Genomic DNA, 24,097 nt, shown 5'->3' on the forward strand with positions numbered 1-24,097 from the left:
TAACCATATAACATGGTTGTAACATGGGGCTCCGCGCCGTCCTTCTGAAAGCAATTCCGCTGTTGAAAACTGAAAAATGGGTGTAATTTGCGTTCAGAAAGTGATGTTAAGGTCATGGCAATTTCCCGGGCCGTTATTTATTTTTACTTTAAAGTCTTTAGGGAAGATTTGCTTATATACTCGGAAACCTTCCAATGCGAGGGTACCAGCAATCCAGTTCGCCTTCGGCGCGGGGGGGAGGAGGGGTGGAGAACAATTACTGAGTGACGCTAATATGGGGAAACTGAAAAGAAATGTCGATTGTTTTCACTGTAACAGAAGGAGTGAACAAACAGAAAAACCAACCCCGGGTGAACGGAAACAGGCAGGCGGGGAATTAAAAGCGGGTTTCAGGCGGCAACAGGCCCCTCCCCTGCCCTTGGAAGGAGTAAGCGAGTGAGGAGCGCTCTCAGCCCCGGGGGCCCATCCCACGGCCCGCAGCGGGATTTCCGCGCTCCGGCGGGACCCTGCATGCTGCGGTCCTCTGGGGGAAAGCGTCTTGAATCCTAAGCATCGTCGGCAGGAAGGCGGAGAGGCAGCAGGGAGGCTTTGGCGATTCTCGGAGAATCTTCTGGGCTCTTTCTGGGGGCCGCCTCCCCCATCCCCCAGCCTCCACTGGGGCTGGTACGTCCGGCGGCGTCCGCAGCCGGGCTAAGTCCCGGCCTGCAGGTCAGTGTGTGAGCACCCCCACACCCCAACCCCGGGGGCCTGGCTGGGGCTGAGGGTCCTGGCGGTCTGTCTCTCCCTCACCCCAAAGCTTTTCTCTTTAGCGCCCCCCCCCCTCAGCCTGCGGCTGGGCGCGCTGTTCCCGCCTGGCCCGCACTCAGGGTGGCCCTCCCTCGCCTGGGGCACAGGGTGCGCTTCCGGCTGCCACGTGCCGCAGCCGGCGCTGGGAGGTCGAGTAGGCAGAGGAGCGGCAGCTGACCCCGAGCGGCCGGGACAGAGCCGTGGCCAGATCGGGGTTGGAACCCGTGGCCCCAGCGTTAGCCGCGCAGTCTGGCGAGGACTGAAGTCTGGCCTCTTTTTCTCTACGCCGCGCTCAATCTTCCACTTACCCTGAAAGAGGCGCTCCCTTGGGAGAACCGGATTCGAGATCTTGTTTCTATCTCATTCCCTCCTCACAAGGCTGCAAGAAGTCACTGTGCTCCGAAAACCCGTCGCGGAGCTCAGACCCTTGCCTCCTCTCATTCCCTGGAGCTCCCTGGGCAGGGTGAGAAGCGGGCACCGTCGCCTGCGCCTGCCCGGGGTCCTGTCCCCAGCAGGAGGGCAAGGTGGAAGAACCTGCCCCTTAATGTTCTTCTCTGCCAGCTCTGCTCTTCATAAATGCCACCGAGAACAGCAGGACCCCTCTCACGCGCACACGCATAGCGTCTCTCATTCTGTCCCCCAGCCTCAGGCGAAGCTGACCTGCAGACCCCGGGTAGCAGCCCAGGCCGTCGGTCAGGCTTGCAGAGCTAGGGAAGAGTTCTACCTCAACAGCCTGTAGCGCCGGGGTCCCACCTCGGCTGCCCGTCCCCCCCCCCCCCCCCCCCGGGTCCTCGGGCGGGCGCCGTCTGCCAGGCTGCGCGAGGACGGCCTCGCAAAGAGCTAGATTCCTGTTCCTTCTGGTCGTCTCTCCTCAGATCCCGCTAATGCCTAGAGGGGGGGCGCACAGATTACCGTCTGCGGCACTGCGACCGCTGACAGATTTATGAAGACTTTACAGCATCTGGCCTGGGCCCGCAGCGGCAGGGCAGGAGTCCAGCCCAAGAGGTGCGCTGTGGGCTGAAGTTCTCCCGGCGGTGTGCGCGGGCCGAGCTCCTGCAGTCCCGGGCCCTGGCTCCCCTCTGGCCGGTGGACACATCTGTCCCCGCCAGTGTCGAGAGTAGGGATTCTCTCCACCCGGTGTAGCCCTCTCCTTCCCACCCTCCCCCGCTAGCTTCCAGTCTCCCACTGAGTAAATATTTACCCAGTGAACGGGTAGCCCCTTGGAGGAGGCCTCGACAGCACCCTGGGAAGGGCTTTTGGCTTCTTCCTGGCCTGTGTCAGCTGCAGGCCTTACTGGTTGTGTTTTGGTTTTAGTCTTTTAGAAGAAATTCTTTTAGTCGATTTTTTTTTCCCGATCTCTTTGTAATCTCCCGGGTCCACAGCGGGCAGTAACCAGGGAGCGCTGACCCCAGCTGCCCCTTGGCTCTTTCTCGAAGTCCTGCCTCCCTACGCCCACTGTCGAGGCTTACTGGCCCTTTAGGTTTCTCTCTCCCTCTCGCCTGCCCGCCTCTAGCCCTCGAGTCCTCTTTCCCTTTTTCAAGTCACTTATCTCTCGCTCAGGCTCTTTGATTTGCCAGCTACCTGACCAGAGCACTCAGGGTGCGGCCCCCGGAGGGTTCAGCATTCAGCATCAGCATCTTCCTCTAGGATCCCTCGCCTCCATCTGTCCCCTGAAGTTTCCACTCCTTTTGCCGCCCAACCTCGGGCCTCACTTTGCCACGGGTACTTAGCTACTTAGCGTCCCCAAACACCGACGATTCTTCGCGGGGTGTTGGGAATGCGTCAAGCTGAGAGCACCGAACACCCGCACCCGCTGGTGTGGTGACCGCCTGCCCGGCTCCAAGGAGCGAGGAGAAGGGGTGCGCCACAAAGATAACGCGCGGCCGCAGCCAAGTCCAACAGGTGGAAATGAAGAGATAGTAGCAGACCTGTTCGAGAGCACGGGACATGTGAGGCAGCTGAAGGAGTTTAGGGGCAAACGGGAGGGATTTGTGTTTAGGTCCACCTAGCCGGAGCTCTAAACAATGAGTCTTTGGATCATTCCGGATTGGTGCTGTAGAACCACTAAAACCCTCATAGAACGCACAGATCCACATTTGGGCATCGGGTCTTGTCAGCCAGAAAGTGGAACAGCCCATTACCGACACGGCCGCCCAGCAAAGTCCGCGAGGCGCTAACAGGGCGCTCGAGCAGAGTTGAGTCCGTGTCTGTGGGGGGAGGGGTCAGGGAGCTAGCTTCTTGATCTAGAAGCCCGGCATGTTCCATCTTTCACACAAATCTCCTTCGTAGGCTCTTCTCTGATATCTCAGTCTCAATTAACTTGCACCCAATCCCCAGGAAGGAATTGCTGCATTAAAAATCTTGGATTCTCCAAAGACCTCCGCATGGTAAAATACCAGGTGATGCCAAACAATAAGTATTTGGGGTCAGACCAGGGTAAAATCGCTATCGAGTCAAACTGGAGATTTTAAACAATTGAAACAAACAAATAAAGAGACAAGTTTAAGTATTTCTAGTTGTGAGACTTTTCCCAAGAACCCAACTATAGGGGCGCCTGGGTGGCTCAGTGGGTTAAGCCTCTGACTTTGGCTGGGGTCATGATTTCAGGGTCCTAGGAAAGAGCCCTGCATCGGGATCTCTGCTCAGCAGGGAGACTGTTTCCCCCTCTCTCTGCCTGCCTCTCTGCCTACTTACGATCTCTGTAAAATACATAAATAAAATCTTGAAAAAAACCCCGATAATAAAAAATTAAAGGTCTTTGAACGCATCCGTATCTTTTCATTCTTCTTACCTATAAATTTGAAATCAGACTGCGGCCCCAACCACAGGAGCATGAGGATCTGGGGATGGCTCTTCGTTTCAAAAAACACAGATGATCATTCGTTTTTCTGGCTTCTTGTCACTTAGTGGCCCGGAATCCGGGCCTGGTCAGCTTTCCTGTATGTAGTAGACTGGAACTACACACATCCCTCAGGATTGTGGGAAGATCAACAGGAATCCTGTGGGCACAAGTAGTAGTGTTATGACTGTCAAGTAGCAATATCAACATCCTTGACCCGAAGAAGTCCAAACACCCAAGTTCATTAAAGATGCTCCCGATCTTGTTTTTAATTTTGATTAGCATTCTCCATAACCCATACTCAAAATGTAATTAACTTTGGCCGCCGAAAAGAGTACTATACACTTAGATTAGACTTAGAGTGATCGAAAGTGAAAATTCAGAAGTAGGCTGACTCTCAAGGCCCCTAGTAGCTAAACAGAGACAGGGGAATTACATATATGTGCAGGCTCGGTATTCAACTTTCTTGGGGCCAAGTCTCTTCGATTAAACAAAACTCTTGCGGGGGCGGGGGGTGGGCAAACCTTGGCATCAAGTACCGGTAGACCAGCAACCAGGCTGAGTGCAGTGGCGCGCTGGCCTCCAAGGAAAGTGCCTCACGCACAGACAATCGTCGACGTTGGCTGTGAGCTAGCTTTAGCCGCGTGTGCTTAAGTCCTCCGCATACCGCGCGCGGCCGCAGCCTGGAGTCTGCGTAGCTAAGGTTTGGCCCCGCGCTCCTGGATGAACCCACCAGAAACTGCATTGGGGCGCTAGTTCTGGAGGCAGGAGAGGGGTCTCCACCTGGGTCACAGTGGCCTCCATCTCTGGCTTGGTCTCCCCTCAACCTCCTGGTCTCTCCGATCGGCCTATCGTATCACACCTGCGCTCTCGCCACCTGGCATAGGCTGGAGTTGAAAAGGTATCATCCCGGTTAAAGTGTCCTTCTCCAGACAGCCCCCTGGAGACCTGCAAGACCGGCTATTCTAAGAAACACCCCCGCCACCCACCTGACGGTGGCCCCCACCTCCCACCTAGAGTTTTAATTTAAATTCTGAGTCGTGTTTCTTCCTCCCCCCAAGTCTCAACTTCTTCTCCCTTAGAATTTCTCATATTCAGACCAAATGCTTTCATTTGCTTATTCAGCAAATTTATCAGCTTGATTTTGTTGTCTGAGTTGCCCCTAGGAAGGTGTCAAACACCCATTTTCATTGTATTTAGTCACCCAGGTGCACTGCAAGCTTGCAGGAGACAGCGGAAGAACTTTCCCGGACTGCGCTGTCGCTCAGCAGCTCGCACCAATCACCACGCAGATTGACCTCGGGCCCTCCTCTTCGAGGGCGTGTCCCCAGTGAGTGATAGACGGAGCCGCCCGGCCCGGCTCGGGCCAGCCCACGTTGCTGCTTAGATTGAAATGCAGAACTCTAGCCTCTTTCATCGGGGCACAGACTTCCTTTTACTCCTTCCTTCTGCGCTCTCGCCGCCTCCTCCCGGGAAGAAGCGGAGGCACCGGCTGCCTGGGGCAGCGACAAGCCGGGCCACTGAGGCTGTGCGAAAAGTTTCTTTTTGGGAGTTCGGAATTGGGGCCCGGTTGGTGTACTGCTCGGAGCAATGGGTGAGTGGCGGCGGGGGACGCTGTCAGAGCGGGGAAGGGAGGGAGGGAACGGGAGGGCGAGGGAGGGAGGGAGGGAGCGCGAGGGCGCGCACCACTGAGCTCTCACACTCTTCTTATTGACTTTGCTCCTGTTCCTACAAGTTGTTAGAAACACGCTAAGGGTCAGGGCACTCAGCAGTTCAGTATGAACGCTGGCTACTGGGTTGCTGTTGATGCCATTTTCTGATATTAAAAGAAGGGAGCGTGGCATCGGCAAGCTCAGTAGCCCCAGTGCGGACTAAGTTTTGTTTCACACAAACTCACACACTCAGAACAGGGGGGAAAAATCCAAACGAACTGTAGTTTCTCCTAGACCAATTGCGCCGGTCCCCAGGCGGGGCGCTGGGGCTCCAGGGGTGGCAGCCCAGAGACTTTAGAGCCGAGCAGACGAGAAGGAGCTGGTTGCAGGAGTCAAGACCGATTTTCCCGCCTGCTTCGGAGGCTTTTGAACACTTGGAGCGGCCCTGCGTCTCACCACTTTATTTGCTTGTAGTGGCCGCAGGCACCATTGGGAATGGGGTGGGGGGTGCGACTAGACCTTAGTGGTTTGCGGCCATTGGGCAAGGCTCGGGGACAGTAGGGTTTGGGGAAAGCCCAGGTCCCCAGTCCCGGGTGGGTGCATCTGCCCGGCCTTCTGATGTGGGCGGAGGCCGAGTGGAAAACGGCTGTCCCAAACTGCCGGTGCGCGTCCCCGCGCGCCGTGTGTTCGTTTTGCAGAGCCAGCCTTTGGGGAGGTGAACCAGCTGGGAGGAGTATTCGTGAACGGGAGGCCGCTGCCCAACGCCATCCGGCTTCGTATCGTGGAACTGGCCCAACTGGGCATCAGACCGTGTGACATCAGCCGCCAGCTACGGGTCTCGCACGGCTGCGTCAGCAAGATTCTGGCGCGCTACAACGAGACTGGCTCGATCTTGCCAGGAGCCATTGGGGGCAGCAAGCCCCGAGTTACCACCCCCACCGTGGTGAAGCACATCCGGACCTACAAGCAAAGGGACCCTGGCATCTTTGCCTGGGAAATCCGGGACCGCCTGCTGGCGGACGGCGTGTGTGACAAGTACAACGTGCCCTCGGTGAGCTCCATCAGCCGCATCCTGCGCAACAAGATCGGCAACTTGGCTCAACAGGGCCATTACGACTCATACAAGCAGCACCAGCCCGCGCCACAGCCGGCGCTGCCCTATAACCACATCTACTCGTACCCCAGCCCCATCACGGCGGCCGCAGCTAAGGTGCCCACGCCGCCCGGGGTGCCTGCCATCCCCGGCTCCGTGGCCATGCCCCGTACCTGGCCCTCCTCCCATTCCGTCACCGACATCCTGGGCATTCGCTCTATCACCGACCAAGGTAAGGGCTCAGGGGCCGGGTGGTGTGGGTGTGCAGACCCTCCCTCTGCACCCTCTCGGGTGTCTCTGTATCTGCGGCCTCCGGGCCCGCGTCTGTCCCACCACCTGAGGCTTTTTCCTTTCGAAACCAAGGAGTCCTCCCAGGGGGTGTCCTGATCTTTAACTTGAAATTCATGCCCTCTGCTTCCTTGCCACACACAGTCTCCTGCCTCATCTCAAACTACCAGACCCATAACATCCCCCCATCCCCAACACATGGTTCGCATTTTCCACCCTCCCCCGCCTCTCGCGCCGCTGCAGCCTCAAACCCGCTCGCTCACTCGGAGAGCGCGGCCCAGGTCGGACTTGGGGCGCAGCCCGGGAGGCCTGAGCGGGCGTGGGGCTGCTGGCTGCAGACACCGCTGCGGGCAGCTTGTTTGGGGATCGGATGCGGCCTCGAGGAGTCGGGCACCCTGTGGAAATTGCAGTATTCTTGGATTCTGGCAATCAGGCCAAATTTGCTCAGGCAGGAAGTTCAAATGTCACCTAATTGGTTTCATTCTTATGCTTCACTTCATTTTCCTCGGAAACGGAGGTCCCGAAGTTACTACCAGTAACTTGCATGTTACTGCATTGCTCATTCTGGGACTAATTTTCTGCTTTATTTCTCTCTCTCTCCCTCTCTCTTTTCCTACTGCCCCCACCTCCAGCCTTTACCTTAGTAGAGTTCACTATATGTGTCTTAAGAACTGGCACCAACCACCGCTATGATGGGAACAAAATGTGGGGTGATTTCATCATGTCCTTTCTTCTGTCCCAGTTTACCCAAGCCTGCGGCTTCCCTTTATGGTCTCCCCCGCCCCCAGGAATGCCAGTAGACACCTAGTACCTGCACATTTTCAGTGGTGCCACCCCACTGCTCCTTTCCTTTCTCACCCTTGACCTTGCCCTCTAGCAAGTGTCTTTTCTGCTTGGCAAGAAGGATTCTCCAGCCTTACTGCACAGTTGGGCTTCCACAGACCAGACTTTGTTTCTCTTTACTTCATAATGGGACAAAACAACAACAACAGCAAGGAAACTGGCATTAAATTCTTTCTGGGTAGGAGGAAAAAGTCAACATGTCCTAGGCACAGAATTTAAATAATGCAGAGATAAGAGCCTACCGTTTTAATTTCTTGGCCGAAAGTTTAAAAAGTGCAGGGGAAAAATTAAGTAGGAAAGGCGGGGAATAGTTCCTTTGATTATTTCCTGCCTTTCTCTGTTGCCACCACATTGGCACAATTATCTTTTTAAGTAATTAAAGCAGAGCCCTGATTTCTTGTCTTCTTGTTTGCTGACTGTGAATTTACAAGATTTTTCTAGGAGCTCAGTTTTATCTTATTCGGAGCTGGTTGGAGCTTTAGTTGGAGAGAGTTTGCCCTTGATTTATAGGATAAACTGACCTCACTGACATTTAAAGGAAGCCCCTGTTCATGGGAAAGTGTGAGATCAGCAGAAATGGGGGCTCACAGGGGGATCTCAATTTCTTAAGATAACTTCAGTCTTGTGCCCACCGATTGCCTTTTGTCTGGGAAGGCAAAGAGAGACTGGCAGTTCTTTGCCAAAACACGGTTTCCTGATGCAAACTGGAACACAATCTAATTCTTTGGAGAGGGGGAGGAATAGTGAAAAAAGACTGACAGAGTTGCTCTTCCCTGGGGATCCTACAATCAGAACAAGTATCAGTTGGAAAAGTAATGGATTATATGGAGAGGAGCAACTTTTCATTCTAGATGTTGTTGATTCTGGATGCCAGCTTTAAACAACCTGTTTTCTGACAAATCTGTGACTATAAAATGATTATTTCTGTAAGTGATCATTTCTACAAAATGATTGCCCCTTCAAAGCACTGTGCCAGATGGAAGTATTTAAAATCAAGTTGTAGTGGCTTTGTCAAAATTTCAGTCCTCCACCTATAGGTTCCAAAGACAAAAACACATCGCTCATAGTCTTCAAATATCTTTTCTTTAAAACTTCACTTAGTCATTTAAAGATGGCAGTGATTCAGTAGGCACACTTGTAGGTATTGTGGTAATCAGTTTACAGCATATAATTTTCTTTGTATCTGTATTAAGAACATAAAGGATAACTGACAGCTTTACTCTTTAAAAAAAAAAAACAATTCTACCTTCATTTCCTTAACTTATTTCATTAAAAAAACCAAAACAAACAAAAAACCCCCCACAAAACCCTCTCTCTGTAAACTTACCACTGATGCTGGTACTATTTACAGTGGTAATTGTGTTATTTATTTTTTAAGTTATATGCACATAATCTCACATATTTAATGTGTAGACATAGAACATCAAGGATAGTCACGAATTATGCACACACATGGCAAACTATGCACGTATATTTTGCATGTGTATTGTGGGCAACTTGCAGTTATTTGTTTGCAAAGGGCTTTGCAGATCTTTTGTCTCATCTATTGACATAAGTACTAGATCCCCACAGCGCGTTGAGCACTTTTCTGGTTGTCTCTGAGCACCGGCACAGGCCAAGGACGGTTAGGCCAAGGACGCTCCTCTCTCCCTTTTCAGTCCGCACCAGTCCCCGTTTTCGTCAATCCCGAGTCGACCCTGGGTTAGGCCTGGGATGACCAGCGAGCGCATCCAGCTTCACGTCTCTCATTCCTCGATTTAGGAAAACGCTCAGGTTCTTTCCATTTGATTCCCCGGGGGAATGAGGAGGGGAGGAGGAAATCGAAGGCAGTTGAAAAAAGGGGGAAAAAAAAAAATCTTCCCGCAGGCGTGGGTTTAAGAGCTGGGAGAGGCCTACTCTGAGGAGCTTGAGCTCCGCCGGGCCCCGGGCTGGAAGCCGGCGAGGCCGCGCCTGGGCCCAGCGCCCCCGGGTAGGTCTAGGGCAGGGGTCGGAGCCCCGGCGCTCGGCGGTCGAGGCTTCAGGCCGCGTCTCAGGAGGGGGCGCGCGGGTTGGCGCTCCAGCTTGACGCCTTCTCCTCCTCCCCAGGCGTGAGCGACAGCTCCCCCTACCACAGCCCCAAGGTGGAGGAGTGGAGCAGCCTGGGCCGGAACAACTTCCCCGCCGCCGCCCCGCACGCGGTGAACGGGCTGGAGAAGGGAGCCCTGGAGCAGGAAGCCAAGTACGGTCAGGTGAGGAGGCGAGGGCCCCGCCGGGTGGGCCGCGAGGCGGCGGGGGTTTGCGCGACGGGGGACCCAGGTCGAGGTCGGGAGCCTCGACCGAGGGGAAGCCCAGGCCGACCGTCCGTCCCTGCCGGGGGTCCTAGCGCGGGCGGGTGAGGCGGGCCCAGGGCCGCGGATCGTCCAGGGCGGAGTGGAGGCCTCGAGTCCCCGCCAGGAGCCCCGGGGGCCTGGGGCGGTGGAAGCGGTTCCAGGCCCGTGTGGCCTCTGCAGGCCCGGGGGGGCGCGCCCGGAGCCCCCGGCGCTGCTGGCACAGGGGCTGGGGACCCCTGCGAGGCGCGTCCGCGGGGCCCGGCGACGCGGCGGGGTTGTCAGGGCGGCGCCCGCCAAGCGCACGCCGGAGGTCGCGGCCTGCGGGGCTGCGGGCTGCGGGGTCCTCACGCTCGGACAGTTCTCCGGCCGTCGCTCCCCGAAAACAAACGTGGCTCAACCTGCGAGAGTGAGGAGAGGGCAACCAGATAAACGTAATAAAGTTACCATTTCCCGATTAAAGGTCACGGTGTAATCTCCCAAGGGAGGTTTGTGAGAAAACCTCAAATTATACGGACTGGCTGTGGACCGTTTAATTTTTCTTTCCCTCTGTCCCTCCCCCGACTCTGCAAAAGAAAAATTAAAACACTCGTGTTTTTTTTTTTCCCTTCCCCCGAGAAAAACTTAGAAACCACCACCACAAAAGCCCTAGAGTTCTAAATTCATCACCAGGATGGAGTCCGAGGCGCAAAGCTCTGAAAAACAAACAAACAAACGCGGACCTTAAGGCAGCCTAAGGTATCTTAGAGCAGATTTGGGTAGATCTGCAAATTGCCTAATACCAAATTCCAATGCCAAAGCCTCGAAATACCCAGTTTTCGTTTTATTATTTTGAAGTCATAAAACTCTTAGTATTTTCTTATCTGTCAAAAATCAGCATTTTACTTGTTACTTTTATTCACTTGGGAAAAAATCCTAATCCTTGTTTTCTCTCGAAAAAAATCCCATTGCCACTTCCTTTTCTCTCCCTTATTTTGCTAAAACAGTGTCAGATACGTTTAGTAGCTGTCCCATGACAAACATCCCAGAAAATAGCAGCGAAGAGAGTCCCTTTCCTGAGTCTGTTTCTTCCGTAAAGAATGCCAAGGAGAAATGATATGAAAGCTTGCCATTTTCTTTTATAAAAAGCCCCTCATTCATAAAGAAGAGGCAGTACATACAATGGTTGGGAACTCCGAGCTTCTGGCGTCAGTTGTCACTAAAGCAAGTTATTTAACCTTTTAACACCTGTATTTCTTCATCTGTAAAACCGGGAAATAATAGCCCCAACCTCAGGAGATGTTGTGAAGATTCAATGAGATAATGCAGCCATATGGCGCACAGTAAGCATCCCTTTAATAGTACTTGTGGTTTTAAGTGGCAGTTATAAGTGGCGGTTAGAGACTGACTCTTAAAAACAAGCAATTTTTTTTTCTTTTGGTGCAAATATACTTTGTTCAAAGATATCATAGTAAAAAAGTGTCAAGGCATTTTGTTCCAAACATTAGAAGGAGTGTTTTTAAAGCATCTATCATAGTAGCAAGCATTTAATAGGAGCTCAGTAGTTTTTATTGGGTCATCATTTGTTATAATAACATCAGGAAGTAAAGAGTTGAAAAATTTTAATTCTCACAAATAGTTGATAAACCCAGCTTATATATAAAGCAGTGTCATAATTCAAAAATCTTTGGTTATTTCATTTTTTTCTCCCTTGAATTATAGATCTAGTGTTCATACTCATTTAGAAATTTATACACATATCAAAACAACACTGACCAATTTAAAATAAAAATAGAGCACTGATTCAAATAATCTTCTCTGTATATTCTGAATATTAAAATTCATTACATTTGAACACTGAATATTATATCACTAAATTATGAGATTTATAAAAGCAAGTAAATGAAAGACCTAAATGGCCAAATAAGTACTGCTCTAAATACATAAGAGGACAAGTTAATTTTTTTTCCAGAAGAAAAAGATATTTAGATCTTAAATTTGGAAACTTCTTTTTTTTTTAAAGACTTTATTTATTTATTTGAGAGTGAAAAGGAGAGACTGTACTAACAGAGGGAGGGGCAGAGCTAGAAGCAGACTCCCTGCTGAGCAGGGAGCCTGCCTGGGGACTCATTCCCAGGACCCTGAGATCATGACCTGAGCTGAAGGCAGACCGACTGAGCCACCCAGGTGTCTCAAATTTGGAAAACTCTTAATTGCAGTATGGTAATCTTCTGCATTGCCATGTAGTAATATAATTCAGATGATGTAAAATTTCAAAACTTGAAAAGTTCCTAAGCACAATTAAATCAGTGGTTACTCTGTTATAATTATCAATACAGTGCTTAATGATGAGGGTGTGCTAAGTAGGCACAGAAATTTAGGCTGTGTCATTTTGTGAGCAGTTTTGGAATTTAGACATTGATTTTCTTGAGGGTAAAATTCTACACTAATACTTGCTCATAAACAAAAAAGCAATAGTAAGGTGTCGTGTGTGTATGTGTGTGTGTGTGTGTGTGTAAATATGTGTGCATTTCTCTTACCAATATTCAAATGGCAGCTTTAGTTTTAAAATTTATTTTTCAAAATGTTATTAGCGTAAGTACACTTTTACAACAAAAATGTAAACTTAAGTAACATTTCTCCTCTATTTGTATTATCAAAAAAAATTGAAAGGTTTTGACAAAAAATTCTCAAATTATGCACATAATACTTTCAGGGCACTTATAATTTTTATTAAATAGAGCAACATTATATGACCCCAGTTTCATTTTAGTATATAGAGGAAGAAATTGAGAATTCAGAATCATAGGAATTAAAGCATAATCTTTTCCCCGAAGACACCTGTAAAATTACCAAAGGGACTGAATTGACAACTGATTGTAGGTACTAGTGATTACTGTAAACTAGAGTTTCTATTTTCAGTTTAAACTGGAAAAAAAAAAGAGATGCCTGATCGCTAGTAATTAGAACCTTATGCACATTTCTGCTATATACACACCTATCTTTTGTTTTTTTAAAATACTACTATAGAATATTCAAATTTGTCTTATTGATATTATATTGAAGTCAATATTTTTTATTACCATTCAGAAGTCCTTATTATCTACCCTTGAGGATAGAAGAGGAAGAATATTTATTTGTTTTGGCTTTTTTCACCTGCATTTAATACTGGGCTAGAAATCCTTAGTCCCCTCTAATTCTGAATGGCAACCGTGTTCTCTGGTTCCTAATGCTGGTTCTCTTCTGTTGAAAACATAAAATCTCTTCTGAATGCAATTGTATGGCAAAGAAAAGGGTGGGGGGGAGTTTAAATATATCTGCCCTTTTACATGGCACTTAGTGAATTAACACTTCATTTTATTTAAAGAGTTTATAATTTTTTTTAAAGGATTTTATTTATTTGACAGAGATCACAAGTAGGTAGAGAGGCAGGCAGAGAGAGAGGAGGAAGCAGGCTGCCTGCCAAGCAGAGAGCCCGATGCGGGGCTCCATCCCAGGACCCTGAGATCATGACCCAAGCCTAAGGCAGAGGCTTAACCCACTGAGCCACCCAGGTGCCCCTAAAGAATTTATAAATAGTTGTATAGTTCTTGAAACATTTTCTACAATTGGGCATACTTTCTCATAAAAAAATATATTGCATATCTGGTACTCTGAAATAATCTGAATGTTAGATTAACAAGCTTTGAGTATGTCTAATTTTGGGTAGTGTATGTTGACTCAGCAAGTTTAATATAACATTAGCTACAAATTGAGATGTCAGAGATGGGAATAGTCTATACAAACATGAACTTAAGAAGTTTAGAGTTTTAAGAGTTAAATGAATTGTGAAAATCGTTGGATTTCAAGACAAATTAATCTGAAATTCTTATGGATCATTTATTTGTATATTGTATTTGAAATATAGTATTTCAGAATCATGAATATAATTTTCTAGTGCATTGTTTTAAACACTGGTTGTCTTTGCAGACATAATGTATTCATGAAAATATAAAGTTGCACTGGATTTTTCATCTTATGAAATAAAGTTAAATTTGTCTTAAATAATTGATAAGTTTGTAGAGAATCCAACAGTAGGCAAATACCAATAGAGAGACTTTGAAATTCATGATGTTATCTATTATGAAAAACATTCCTTGACCTGGGTTGCTTTTAACTATTAGTGCCTTAAAACAAAATTAATGATTATGTAGTAGTAAAATGTGTCATATAAAATTTAAAAAAAAGTAATTTGAAATTTTTTCAAGGCTACCTTAATTTTCATATTTTGGAAACAAAATTTAGGAAAAAAAATTTAAATAGCAGCTTTGCATTACTTAACGACTTTTAGATCTGCAGTGTGATAACTCAGCATAATTAAGATCTTTTTGGATGAATGTTGAAACCATATTTACAGCCATCATTTCACTTTATCGGACTTGTTTTACTAGATCGTTGCATAGTGAATTAAGAAAGGTGGGTAGAACAACAGTAAAAAAAGATTACACCCGAAAGAGAAAATCTTGTTTATTCTCAGATCTGAAACTTTTTTTTGCTAATGATATGGAGGCTAAATTCTAGGTGAAGCACATCTCTATTTGTGGCTAAATCTACTTTCCCTAAAGCCAAAGTAAACCCATTTTATCATAAGGGGAGGACCAGGTAGAACTGATGAGTAGATGGAAGATTGTGGGTACAGGACCTGACACTATTATCTTCATTTTCTTCAAGAGAGAAAATGTTGAGTAGACAATTCCCTGAATGTGAAGACTACTGGTCTATAACTTGTAATTGCCAGACATTTGTCATACCAGTTTTGTTTTTTATTTTTTGTTTTTTGGGTTTTTTTTGTGTGGTCAGAAGTGTTTGGATATTAATGCATTTCCATTTTCTTTGTGCACGTGTGTGTGTGTGTGCGTGTGTGTAAATGGAACAAACATAAATCAAATAGTGAATGGCTATGTTAGAACTTTTATTTACTTTTTTCAACAGCTTTATTCATGTTGCTTACTTAAAGTGTACCGCCAGTTCTGTGATAGAGTGCCTAGTTTTCCTGTTGTTGTTGTTGTTGTTTTTTAAAGCAAGACTATCGCATCTTCTGCTTTCAAAAGGCTGCACTAACTTAGGTATGCACATGATTCTGAAACACCTATGATGTGTCCTGTTTTCTGAGGATACTGAAGTGATTAAGGCAAGCTCCTGTCCTCAAACTGTTTGTAGTCCAGCTCTCTCCCAATACAGCTTCTCAACATACTAATTTAAAAACATATTTTTAAAAACTGACAAATCTGTATTTCTAACATTTTAAGAACAAGTAAAATGAAAACTCATGCTTTCGTTCAAACCTGAACTGGCATTGTATTTTTTTGTTTTTCTAGACTATTTCCTTTAATGCCAGTGAGATAAAAATCTGTCTTCTTCTCAAAACATTCAACAAAGCAAGAAACTTACTTTTTTTAGGGCATGCAGTTTGGTATATTTTACTTTGAATTAGTAAATCTCATTCTCAAAATTAGGTAGAAGAGTTTGCTTCAGGGAGGATCCTTGTACAGTTCTCTGGAGGAGAGGATTCTCATGGCTTTTATGGCAGATCCACATAAAAAAAGGGGTTGATGGACTGAGGTCTTATTTATGAAATCTGTAGGTAAAGTCATTTTCAAAAATGAGATTTCCATTACATGCCCATTGCTGGGGTTTCATTTGGAAAATTTGTTTACTCTTCTCTGGGGATTCCATATGTTGGTTGATTTATAAATCATATTTACAATCCAATTAAATAGAGTAATTTGGCATGTTTGCTCCTATTATATTTATGGTGTACATTTGGTAGTCTCTACTCAGCCTAACTAGCTTTTCAGATTAATTACATGCCCTTCACTGAAAACATTAAACAGATTTGGGAAGTTTAAGTCATGTACTCTTCTACTGGAAAGAATAAACAAACATCAATGCTACCTGTAGTTGTTTTCCTTTGTGGTGGAAAATTTTACTTATTCAGTGATTGCTTCATAAATAACAATTATTTTATCCAGTAGAGATTTATATCTTTTACTGATGTCTGATGTCATGTTTCAAAATTAATAGTGAGAAAATCAATAGGTTTATTGAGTCACTGAATGAATGAATAGTGAAGGTGGCAGGTACATTTTAAAGCATGTTTGTCATCTCATCTTTCTCATGCTGCTTTTTTCTAAATTGCTAAATCTGACCTTTAAAAGTAAAAAGGAAAATTAAGACAAAACTTTTTAACCCCAGATCTGGGTCATGATTTAACCTGAGGGAAAGCTGAGAGTTGTTTTTATACTGTTTAAAGATTTCTGTGGTTTTCTTTTTTTTATTTTAAGCAAACGCTTTTGCCTTCTCTTGCCTTTACTAACAAGATGGGATCGAACCTCTTTGAGCTTCCCTTCTTACTCAATTTCTGCAATACAGAGGGCACTGCCTCACTAAAATGACCCTAAATATGTTGTCGATTTTGGAGAACTTTGAAATATTTAATACTAATAGTAATACCAACATAAAAGCAGATTTGGTGCCTTAAGTATGAGCAATTGGACAAATATGGAAAAGTAGTAGTATTTATTTTATGCTCGACAAACAATGTGGTCACAGAATAAGTAAGGCACCTGAAGGTAACACAGGCCTATATCCATGTTCTTCCTTGCACTGAATCCCAGGAGCATTATGTAAGATGAGAGTCCAATCAGGCCCAATTTCTCAGGGGGGATGTTTCAGGGAAAAAAGAAGTGGGTCCATGTAAGGGGATTATAGACATTGCAATGTAACAGGTGGAGAGCCCCAAAGAAAGGGCTATTCCCATAAAGGAATAGGTGGTTCTATTGATCAAGGTTCCAAGGGCAAGGGTGTAAGGGGAGGAAGGGGAAGAGGACGAAGCAAGTGTTTCAGAGGAAACTGTAATTGTGCATGATAGGAAAAAAATTCAAAGGATAAAGAATGAGTAAGGAAACACTTAGCTGTCATGAAAATTAGAATTCATCAACACATTTTTTGGCTAACTAGAGCATTATTTCTGTCATGTATAATATCAAATAGTTTAACCTTCTATCCTTGTAAAGGGTTGGGCAAAGGTTTTCACTATTTTAAAAATAATTTTAACCTTAACATTCTTATTTTATGATTCTTGGTGACACTGGTGTCAACAGTATAAGATATTAATTAATCTAGAAAGAAAGAGGCCAATACAGATGCAAATACATTTCTATAAGTGAACTGGAATGATTCCTTTTGAAACGCATTTCTTATGGATTATTGGGAAAATTGTCCACGAACATGATTGGAGCTATAATCTCTATGCAATGCTAGATTTCTTCCACAATTTGAGAGCTATCTTACTCACCTTCGGAGAGACTTAGAGTGTGTCCTCTTTGAGCCATTCTCTGATGAGCCATCCTCAGAAAGGGGGGAAATATATATATATATTTTTTTAGAAGTTAAGAAACAGAATGAGGATCTAACAATGAGAATAGGGTTCTAGAAGGAGAAAGAATCTTTTACAAGAGGTTATCTCAAAAGATGTCCTAGTTTGATCTTAAATTGTGTCTATTAATTGTCCTGGAAAAAGCAAGAAAAGATTTGCCACAGAGGTTCCCATGTCAGACAGTGGTGATAACTTCTTTTAAGACATGACCATTGACTTGCCAATTGGCCTGGGGTAAATGGCTAAATTCCTTGATCTACATTCTTGTGTATAAAAAGAGGTTAAGATTTCATTTATATTTTAAAGTGATGTGCAGTGATTTCTTTGTTAAAAAAAAAAACAGAGGACCATCTCATGGGACCCTTGAAATACATTTTAATTTTGATTGAACATTGTGTTGTAATCATTACATATTATCATTATAAACCCAGTAGTTTATAATGAGCTACAATATACCAATCTTCATTATTCCATAAAATATGCTGGATATTTCTTCGTGCCTGGAACATAGGACATATTCAAAAAGCCTTAGTGTCCTTTCCCCTTCCTCATTTTTCAAAGAATAGGCACTTTGACAATGAGAACAGGAGGTATGTGTTCTTATAGACCAAGTACACGAGGATAACCCCTCTATTTGAATTCTTCTTTAGTCAGAAATCCATGAGCAGTGTTAAGTCATACCCTGTTTATTCTACTCTGTGTATTACTCTAAATTGACAAAATCCTTTTTGAGAGCCCATCATTGCATTCTCATAGATGTGGAAGTGAAAATAATAAACAAATGAATTAAATTGGAAAATAATTTCTATGTTGCAATTGAATTGGAAAAAGCATCTAATTAACATATGTCTGCTTTTCTTACCTCTAAGGATTGAATCAGATTTACTACTAGTAATTCTAGTATTTACACTACACTCTCACTAGGAGATATGTTGATATGTTAATGCATTCACATCACTACCAGGGAACAGATTTACTCCTTATTTCTAAATAATGTAGAAATTGAGGGGAAAAAATAAGTTACTTGAAGGAGGATGCCAGGTGTTCATGCCAGAATCAGGATTATAAATCAGGGTGTTTTTGTTGTTGTTAATAGTAACAATACCAACAATTTATTGGATGCCAAGAGAGCACTGGTTTCTAGGCAAAATCGCTTGCCAGGGCTGCTGCATTTTGTTTGCAAACTCAGATTTTACATTTAAATTCATTTCAAGAGATTTATCCATGTGGCTTTTAAAAATTCCTATCACAGGACCCCAAAACTTTGCAAACCAATTTTCCAGTTTTAAACCACACATATGCAATTCTTTTATATTCCAATAGACAGTTTCCTTTTTGATAAAACAGCTCTGGGAAAAAGAAAAATACCTCCAATTTTCATTTAAAAACTCTTACAACTGCCTGGGATTTTGCATGTCCTTTGTCCAACAGGCATTTTCAACATGACATTTTAAAATACGGCCCATGTTTTATTTAACAAAGGTCGTGCTCATTTTGAGTTTCTAAAGTGACAGCCTACACTCTGTGCCCTTCTTTACTGGAAATGAAAGCTACACCAACCAGGCCCTTCACAAATGCTTCAACAAAAGAGCCAAACAAAACCAAAGTACAGGGAAGGTTGACAAAGGCATTTCGGATAGCTGAACAGCTTCTGAGAGTATTTAATCGCCATTAATTCTTTCCTCCCCCTCCATTTCCTTCCTATAATTCCAAATAGCAAAGCAAATATTGTGAATTTTCGGGTCGTAGCCTCCTCAAAACCTCTGTGGAAGGAATAATGTCTTTCGGCATTATGTTTGGGTAGTACCAGTCTTGCTGCTCAAACATACTGCATGTAGGATATAGAGATCAAACCTTTAAAAAAAAAAAAATTCAGACAGTAGTCAGAATATTGCTACTGCTACTCCAAACTTACATTCTGCCACTTTCTGAAAACCGGTGCCATGTCAGCTGCTACAATGTGATTACCTTCCCCTCTTCTCTTTTCCTACTCTCAGGCACCAAATGGTCTACCAGCTGTCAGCAGTTTTGTGTCCGCATCCAGCATGGCTCCTTACCCTACCCCGGCCCAAGTGTCGCCTTACATGACCTACAGCGCCGCTCCTTCCGGTTATGTGGCTGGACACGGGTGGCAACATGCCAGCGGCACCCCACTGTCCCCCCACAACTGTGACATTCCCGCATCGCTGGCGTTCAAGGGAATGCAGGCAGCCAGAGAAGGTAGTCACTCTGTCACGGCTTCTGCACTCTGATGGGAAATTCTGTCCGCACCGCAGCTTCACCCCGTCTCCCCTCAGCCTACCCTCCCCCTCCTCCCTGGTCTCAGTTCCCAGCCCTCCTGCCCTCCGCCCCCCAAAGCTGGCTTACGGACTCAAATCCATTGTGCTGATGACACTTAAATATTTCTTGCCATAACTTCTCTCTTACAGAAAGCCTGACATGACTTTAGGATTTGAAAACAAAAGCAATCTTAAGGATTGAATGAGACATTTGTGTTGCCCACACACTGTTTTAACGTAGCAAAGAAACCTGCACCCCTCAAAGGGCTTAAGGAACTTTTAAAACTAGTCTTTGGTAAAACCACATGTGTATATTTATTCTAAATCAACCTGAACTTTTGAAACGTGCAATTGTTGAGATTTTGCAAAATCAATAAAGGAAAATACATAGAGAAAAGAAGTTATGCTACACCCTCTAATCAAATAAGGTGACCAAATAAGGTTTAATTCATCATTAGGAAACTAATCAATAATTGACTTGAGTGATGCTTTGTTTATTCTTAAGAGATGACCTATTTTGTTGGAAAATATAATTGTAACACAAGCAATATCTGAATTTAGCTGCTCCTGGTGTTTTGACTTGGTTCCAAATACAATAATGTTTATATTTTCTATTAGTTTGTAAATATGGACTCTGGATGGTGCATTTGTGTTTTCATTCCATGGGATATTCCCCCTCCCTCCCACCCCTATCTATTTTTTTCTTTCTTTTTGCAAAGGTGACTTTCTGGCAGCGTCTTTGTCTCTGTTTGGTGGTGGGCTGCTCGGGCTCCTGGACCTGGACTTGCCCCAAATTTTGTGTGTGCAGTGAAGGCTTCAACATCTTATGAAGGACATTTTCTTTCTACAGCAGAGGACTCAAAAACAGATTAAACAAGCCAGTCTCCCATTTTGTATCCTAATCAAACAACACACATGCCAAGCATATAAAGACACGAGGGTGGAAAATATCTGGACAAGAAGGCTTTTAAGGACGTCACTTAGAAACTTAAATTTAATGTGAAATGCTTTGCAAAGACACTTAAAATGAACTTTATGTTAAGAAAACCACTGTGAAACTAAATTGTACTGTTATTGTTGGCTTACCTGTGTGTTCAGCAATCTCAGCCCAAAATTATGTTGTAATTTAAAGAAAATGGAAAATTCTGCTCTAATGAATGTAAAAACGGCTTGCTGTGAAGTTTACGTTGTTGTACAGAAGCATGGTTCACGTCGAGGTAGACTGGTGGTGGTATTAGAAATACAAATGCTATTTAATTGTTTTAAATTCCCTTTATTCATTTCTGGAGTTACAGGACATAGTTTCCATCTTTCTAGAACAGTTGGGTTTTCACTTCAATGTTAATCGCAGAGCTGTGGGGTATACGTGTGTGTGAGCATGTGCTATGTGTTGTAGTTTAAAACAACTGCTTTTCTTGGGCAAAATTCTACAGTTCTTCTCTTCTGTTTAGAAAGTTCTTCCTGCTTGGCAACATGTAGGCTTAAAACTACATTTTTAAAACATCGGTACAATTCATCTATTGGAAAATTAATATATTGTGGGTTTTTTTTCTTTTGGTATTAATTCTGTGCAATAACTAAAAGGGCACATCACTAGATGTGGATGTTAAAGAAGTGTTCGTGAGGTGATCCTGATTTCTTCCTGTCTGTGCTATGCACAGTCCACACGGCAGTCCAGTTCCACCACATCGGTTTCATGGCTTCACTTAAAACTCAGATGGCTAGACGAGCGAGGTTTCAGATCACTAGCATATAAACAGTAAGCAGATTTCTGACACAGAAGTTGTATTTGAGGAATTGCTTGCTTCAAGCAACAGCTATCTTCTAGAGAGAGCTTTGAACTGCATTTATTTCTAAAGCAAAATTCAGTGCTACAAACAGAGGATTATAACTTCAGGAGAAGAATAAGCAGAAGGAGCAGATGAACTCTCAGGGCCATAGTCTTCCTTTGATCTTCTAAAACTCCTGTTGACATCTGGAGTTCCCAGTCTGGTGAGAAAATAGACTATAAACCGAATGGAACGAAGATACCAGTCCAATATCTTGGTGGAGACTTTAAAACCATACCATACAGGGACTCTCCTGCCGTCCAGAAAAACTGACATAAGGTATAGAATTATCCCTTATCAGATATTTTTTTAGATGGCTACTAGGAGTCTTTAAAAAAATACCAATCATTTGTATGGAAACACAATGAAATATTATTTTCTTTATCTAAATTAAGAAATCTCTTATTAATGCTATTTATAATTTTTTCTGGTTCTTGTATTTTTAAAAAATCTAATGTTAATGATACCAAGATTTTTTTTTTCCCTTTTCCCCCAGGTCTTTTCTTAGCAACAGTGAATTCACATGGAGTAACTTAAGAAAGACAACAGAAAGTTAAAATGCGATTTGCTATTTAAAGCAAAATATGATTTAAAGCTACTTCTAAAAATCAAAGAAGGAAAATAGGATGGGGTAGGGGATTGGGATTGTTTGATTTATAAATGCTATTATACTGGCTAATGTTGACATATTTCCTTTGTTTTTTAGGGGGTAAAAGTGTTGTTTTTAAACTGGCAAATGCACTCTTCAGAGATCCTTTTCCATCCCATTCACAGGGAGAGGTTAAAGGTTCAATTTCATGGCCTCTATGCAGGCATTTCTCTCCCTCACAAGATGCAAGAGCGTTACCTGCAAGGATAGAACACAGTTGTACAACAGACACATTCTTATTTCTCTTGTTTAATGACCCTCTTCTGGAATATTGGGCTGAAATATAAATTAAAAACCACGTTGGAAAGGATGTACAACCGAAGGCTGTGTATGTATATACAGTATGTCAAAAAGCCTTTATTTTTATACTTCAAATGCTCTAAATTAATAAAAAGTAATAATTATCATGTTATCTTTTATTTTTTATTTTCAAAATGCTTTAGTGACATAGCCTCACGGTAGAAATATGCCTCAGTAGTAGTTAAGAACAGGTGTCATCTAGAATGGGCAGATATTTTGGTTGACTGTAGCTACTGAAGTAGCATCATTTCAGGATGCAAATATAAAATCAAATCTGGTTATATCAGTGCCAAGGAGCTGTTTCTTAGAGTGCATGTTAGTACAGGAATCTTTGGAAATGCTAAGAATGTACTTCTATTTTGAAACATTTTCCCCTTCATAGTACACATTTTAACACCACAGATAGTTGACTTCACACCTGAAGCTGTCATTTAAAATGGATAACTTGGAAATGTAGTTCTTTTTAAGAATGGCAAAGGTAAGAGGTCTGAACAAAGATACCTGGATGCAAATACAGACAGCAAAAATGGGCCCAAGGAGTGGTTCCAACTGTGTTTTAACATGAAAATATTTCAGCAAGAAAAACTATTTTCAAAGGGAATTATGTGAAGGAAATTTTCATGTGTTCTATTTGCCACAAAAACCTTCATGTATCAGGATTTAAAAATATGACCTGCTTTAAACAACAGTGCAAAATATAAAGTAGTTTTGGGAAAATATAGTTGTGATGTATATTATTACTCTAAAGACCACCACCAGATTTAAATTTTAACATAAAATTCAACCTTTTAAAAATGCCATTTTAGTGTACTTTAAAAACAATTTCCTTGTGCCTTTTAAATATTATTTATGGGAGAATTTAATTCCATATAAAAACTGTTCAAATTTTGGCTTCAAGTTTTTAAATTACTTTAAGCATTTCTTGACCTCGTGGGAAAAAATTATCAATACAATGGATTTTCACTGTGAAGCAGTGTAAGAGGAATACAGAGCATGAGATTTATATAGCTTTTATGAAATATATCTAATTTCTATGCTATTTTCTATGTTCAATTTACATACCTCATTACTTCATACTATTTTTCTTCTCACAGATTTATGGATATGGCCAAAACCACAGTCTCAAATTGTCTAGAGATAATTTCTGAAGTATCAAAATAGGTTTTGTTCTTGATTAAATTGTTCCCCTTTAATGACTGTATGTAATTGTATAATTATAATTTACAATCATATCAGCTGAGCTGATAGTCTCTCCTTACGGTGCTGTAGAGCAAATATCCATGATCTCAACACCTCCTAGGCAATCACCAGTTCTCCTGAAGCCATGAATGGGTGTACTCATAAACCAGCAGCATCACTGCACCACCTAGAAAAGAAAAGAGCTGGTTTTTATTTCAAATCTGGCAAAGTAGTGTCACTTGCCCCCAGTGGGTTTCTGAATCTGTGAAGTCCCATGCAGCCTATCAGGCAGAGGCTGTGTAGACTTGTCAGTCCTTGGGCTCTAATACATCGATAGAAGGCTACTGTGGAAAATTCTCAGAGCAAAATCAAGACCATCTTGAGTCTCCAAATACCCAAATACATTTTTTCTCTGAGTTTCTGTAACTTTCATCATTTCTCATCAGATTCTTTTTCAGGCACTTTTAATTTTTTTAAAGTAAATAAATATAGACACATTTAGTCATGTAAGGACATGTGGTATTCCTGCAAACAGAAACCATTCATATTTTTCATATGTAGGCAAAGGATTTATCTTTTTCAGTCCATAATTAGCAGTCCTAATTACATTCTAGAAGGAAAGCTCTAAGAGGGTGCTTGATAGATGAGTCTAGTTCTC

General features: G+C 43.8%; 2 protein-coding genes across 8 annotated transcripts in view; one reads left to right on the forward strand and one right to left on the reverse strand.

The window, feature by feature from the left end:
* The first annotated feature begins 5,002 nt into the window (after window positions 1-5,002).
* Window positions 5,003-20,748, forward strand: PAX9 (paired box 9). 3 transcript variants are annotated; one of them, XM_047736326.1, is made up of 5 exons: window positions 5,003-5,219; window positions 5,976-6,602; window positions 9,587-9,729; window positions 19,201-19,423; window positions 19,633-20,748. In XM_047736326.1, the coding sequence occupies exons 1-5, from the start codon at window positions 5,216-5,218 to the stop codon at window positions 19,644-19,646; spliced, it is 1,011 nt and encodes a 336-aa protein (XP_047592282.1). In that variant the 5' UTR covers window positions 5,003-5,215; the 3' UTR covers window positions 19,647-20,748. The 3 variants fall into 3 exon arrangements, with proteins under 3 accessions (XP_047592282.1, XP_047592280.1, XP_047592281.1); XM_047736324.1 differs by having other exon boundaries at window positions 20,202-20,748; XM_047736325.1 differs by having other exon boundaries at window positions 19,201-20,748.
* Window positions 20,740-24,097, reverse strand: part of SLC25A21 (solute carrier family 25 member 21) — a 500,678-nt gene continuing 497,320 nt past the window's right edge. For 2 of the 5 annotated variants that reach the window (XM_047736332.1, XM_047736331.1), the window contains one exon: window positions 20,740-23,626. In XM_047736332.1, coding sequence (XP_047592288.1) covers window positions 23,565-23,626 — 62 coding nt within the window. In that variant the 3' untranslated portion in view covers window positions 20,740-23,564. The remainder of the gene's footprint in view (window positions 23,627-24,097) is intronic. The other 3 variants (XM_047736329.1, XM_047736328.1, XM_047736327.1) reach the window with 3 other exon arrangements.

The sequence above is a fragment of the Lutra lutra genome, chromosome 7, assembly GCF_902655055.1.
Source record: "Lutra lutra chromosome 7, mLutLut1.2, whole genome shotgun sequence".
NCBI lineage: Eukaryota > Metazoa > Chordata > Mammalia > Carnivora > Mustelidae > Lutra > Lutra lutra.